Source organism: Penaeus monodon, chromosome 40 (assembly GCF_015228065.2).
Source record: "Penaeus monodon isolate SGIC_2016 chromosome 40, NSTDA_Pmon_1, whole genome shotgun sequence".
Taxonomy (NCBI): Eukaryota; Metazoa; Arthropoda; class Malacostraca; order Decapoda; family Penaeidae; genus Penaeus; species Penaeus monodon.
In genome coordinates, this window is record NC_051425.1 from 5,846,953 (window position 1) to 5,851,382 (window position 4,430).

General features: G+C 39.5%; 1 protein-coding gene and 1 pseudogene across 1 annotated transcript in view; both read left to right on the forward strand.

The window, feature by feature from the left end:
• LOC119597964 overlaps positions 1–1,018 on the forward strand; it is a 6,808-nt gene extending 5,790 nt beyond the window's left edge. Inside the window, exons 2-3 of the mRNA XM_037947631.1 lie at positions 504–632; positions 933–1,018. Of these exons, the coding sequence (XP_037803559.1) occupies positions 504–632; positions 933–1,018 (215 nt within the window). The remainder of the gene's footprint in view (positions 1–503; positions 633–932) is intronic.
• Positions 1,019–1,426: 408 nt separating this feature from the next.
• LOC119597965 lies at positions 1,427–2,124 on the forward strand (annotated as a pseudogene).
• The last annotated feature ends 2,306 nt before the right edge of the window (positions 2,125–4,430 follow it).

Here is a 4,430-nt window from a genome sequence, read left to right on the forward strand (position 1 = left end):
TATTTTTATTTATATAATATTATATTTATTTTTTTAATATTTTTATTATATATACGCACCAACAACCCACACATAACCACCAAACAAAACAAAAAACCCAAAACACATACCCACCCCCAGACATATTGTTTTTTAAATTTTCTTATATTATTAATTATTTATTTTTATATTTAAATTTTATTAATTTTTAGACCCAACAGACCCAAAAACCACACGCCACCCACCCATTTTATGTAAAAAAAAGAAAAATTGTTTTAAAATTTATTTTTGGTGTGTTTATATTATTATATATATTATTTATATAATATATATATAATATATTTTTTTATCTTATTTAATAAACCAAAATTACCTATAATACACTATTATTTCTCACTTTCAAAAATTATGTTTTTTACATGTTAAATAGAAAAAAAGGGAGTTTTCTGATATCTCTTTTTGTGTTTGGGGGTTTTATTTTCATATATCCACGGCCTCTACCTTCAATAATGACGTTCTACCAGGTCACTGCCCTGCTGGACTATTCAGGTGTCCTGGGATTCCGACTCTTTGCCTGTACGGCGAACTCCTCTGTAACGGTGAAGATAACTGCATGTTCGGGGAGGACGAGGACGAAAGCTTATGCTCAACACGTAAATCCTTTTCACTTTTCTCCGTTGTTGTATATCATTATTATCATTCGACTGGCCAGGTTGGAACGACAGAAGCTTTCTTGTAAAAAAGAAAAAAAAACATAATAAAATAAAGATATAACTAAGGCTTATTTTGAAAAAATTGCAAAATGATAATTTAAATGTCGTTAGTGGTAAAGGTTTTGAATGATGGAAAGATGTGAATACTTGTAATTTAGACAAAAATCACATTATTTCCTTGGAATTCGTATCATCATCACCGGTTACATTTTAGTTATAATGATGTGACCTACTTTGCAGGCGAATGCTCAGTCACAGAGTTCCGGTTGTTCCGCCCTGCACAAGAGGATCGGAAAGCGCGGCAAAAACGACCGGGGGCGGCCTGAGAACACTGGAAATCAAAATCCCCACCCCCTCAACTCTTCCTTCTAAAGGGTTAGGCAAATCCCGTTTCCCATTTAAAAGGGATGCCCGGAAGGGAAAACCAGGGGGCTTGAAAACGTCATGGGGGCGAAACCCCCCCCTTTCCCCTGAAAGGCATGACACTTTATTTTTCCTTTTAAAAATTTGGGGGGGTGCATTAAAGGGGTTTTTTTGGGCGACAATTTTAGGATTGCCCCAAAAAAGGTGGCCCCAAACCCCCCCCGCTTACAGGAAAATGGGGGGTTCCAAAAGGGTTTTTCATGAAATAATTTTTGGGGAATGGACAGAAAAAACTGACAGGTTTTTTGCTTTATTATTGTAATTAAAAAGGTCAATTTCATTGAGTATTTTTAAAAAAAGGGGGGGGCGATATGCAAGTGGGACTTTGTGCAGATGGTTCTGATGAAAGTGATTGTACAACCTATATTTGTCCCTCATATAAGTTCCAATGTGGAACAGGACACTGCATCTACTCCTACCTTGTTTGCGATGGTCGCGAAGATTGCGCCGATGGCAGCGATGAGGTTGGCTGTGACAATTCTGAAGGATGTGAGGAATTTCTCTGTTCGTCCGGTGAATGTGTTTTCGATCATAAAACCTTTGTGATGGGGTTTACCACTGTGAAACCCCAAGGGGGGAAAGCTTTTCCCGGAATTACATGTCCCCCCTCGTCCTACCCGTGTTTCTCTGGGGAATGTCTTTTTTTTCATAGCCCATTATGTCCCCGGTGCAAAAGGGTACAAAAATTGTCAAATGGCACCGAGATGAAAAGGAAAAATGTACCCTGCCAATAGATAAATCCCTTTCCCATGGGATCGGTAAAGTATTCAGTAACTGGGTTTTGCATCATTTTTTTTGACTTATGGATGGGAGCGAGGAAAAGGGTGTGATTGTTGGTATAGTCAGTTCACCTGTGATTCAGGGCGTGTGCCCGGTGCTCTCGTTCAAAGGTATCGGGGGTTTTTGACTGGCATGATGGAAAACAATGTGTAATAATTTTACTTGTCCTTATCAACGCCCATTCAAATGTGGGTCGGATGTTTGTCTTTCGGATACCATTTTTTGTTAAGGGAAAGGGGTGATTTGTCCCCAAAATGAGCAGGAAGTCGCCTAAACAAAGAGGTCATTTTATGAATATCAATGGATTCATGAATGGTTTTTTTGGGCATCGTGTGACGGTCATAAGATTTAAAGGCAGAAAGGGGTGGACCAACTGCCAGAATTTCATTGGTCCCCCTATCCTTATAAAGGGGCCCGGTGAGTGCATTTGGGATTATGAAGTCTGCAATAAGTATCCGTCCTGTAAAGATGCGAGTGATGAAACCCACTGCAGTAATGAAACTTGTCCCCAAGAGCGTAGTTTTTATTGCTCATCTGGGGAATGTATTTATAACCGTTATGTCTGTGACGGGGTTTTAAATTGCAGAGTGGGAGTGATGGAAAACACATTCGAAAATTCTTTGGGGAAACTTTTAACACTGCAATGATAGAAATTTCCCACCAAACGGGATTTTTTGATGGATTCCAAGATTGTTACAAAGGCGGGGAGAAAAAAGATGCGAGACTTTGGAAAACAAAGAATCCGGAGAATTTAAATTTAAATGACAATCCTGTATCCTTCTGTTTTGTCTGTATCACTTCTTAGACTGATGGATGGGGAAAGATGAGCAAAAAATGTTACTTCGCACCACAGAATTTTGATCAAAAGGGGGAAAAAAAAAAAGTGAAAACTCCGAAGGAAAAAAAATTCTGCAGATAAGAACATAGTTATTAAAGAGAAGAGCCTTTATGTTTTCCGTTTTTAACATTTGCTGAAATTCTCCAAATTTACACAATATTCAGATTTTTTTTCTTCAAAAATATGACATTTTTAAATGGTTAAAAACTAAAGTTGCTGAGACAGAATACCAAAATAAAATGCGATAATAATAAAAATAGAATATAACGAAATATATAACGTACCTCTGTCTCCAATAGATTTAAAGTTATTTTGGTTAATTAGCTTTTTGATATGTTCACGTGACTTGTATAATAAATAAGACGATCGGAAAGGAATTTATAGATAATGCTAAAATATACCTTTACTAAATTAGACTTTGAAGAATATATATTATTTTTAGCTATTCCTTTGCTAAATTTTGGAAATATTGTATTTGAAAATAGTATTAGTATCAAATGAATATATGCATTCATTGGGAATTGTAATTAAAAGAAAAACAAAACAAATGTTTTATTTACCGAAATATATTCCAAATTCAATTTCTTTTCTATAATTATTTCCGAAAAAACACACATCTACATATTCCTATATTCTAAATAATACCAGGGAATCTAATAGTAACCAAGAACTCTTCGTCAAACAAGCATACTCTCTCACACACACACACATTTTTCATGCCGAGGGCAGCAAAGGAGGCCGTCACACTCAACGGCGCATTCCCATAATACTCCGGACTAGAAACAAGCAAAAGAAGGCCCAACCAGCTAAACCCTACCGACATTTTGAAGTTCCCCGACTCTGGTACAGTTTCCCAAAGTTCCTCCTGTCTAATGTCACATCCCTCAACAACAAAATAGACGAGCTGCACACTATCATCACAGAAGCGTGGGAAATCCAGGCTGATACCATACATATACCTGGCTACAGCATCTTCCATCGCCCCCGCACAAACAAACGTGGAGGAGGGGTCATTCTTTTTTTCCCAAATGACCTCTCGCCCACCCCCTTGGCGTGGAATTTCCCGGGTTGCCCTTAAAAGTGTTGGGGGGTGCGGTAAAACCCTCCTCACCCCCCGCCTCGCTGCGCCCCCTCACTGCTGTGGTTTTCCACCCACCCGAGCCCCCACCAAAAGCTGTATCAGCAACCGACCCCCCACTGCCCTTCTGCGTGTGCAAACCCGTCATGCAAGAATTGGGGTGTTTTTTAATAAAATAGACACTTCGAATGCAAAATGAACCCCATTCCATAAGTAGTAAACTTTTCCCATTATGAACAAAAACCCCGGATTTGACCCTTAGGGTTTTACATGACTGGTACCGCCCCCTTACCGTATTCACCTGTCGTCCGCACCCAGACAGTACAGTGTTATGGTTGCCTACGCCCCGTCTCTCAGCCAAAGCAGCCCAAGCCCAGGGAAATACGGCCATTACACAGTCCTCAATCATACATTTTGGGCAGGGGATTCCCAAACACCCGGGGATGACGTCTTACCGCTGTTGATGTGGAGGACAAGGGGGCACTACTACTCTCGACTGTCACTAGGTTTTTCCCACTTTTTCCGGAAAAGTCACTCAGAAACACCCCCGTGGGACCTGCCTTGGATCACGGGCCGCTAAAAACCCCTTTCAACAAGAAAAAAGCCTTCCACTGCACAA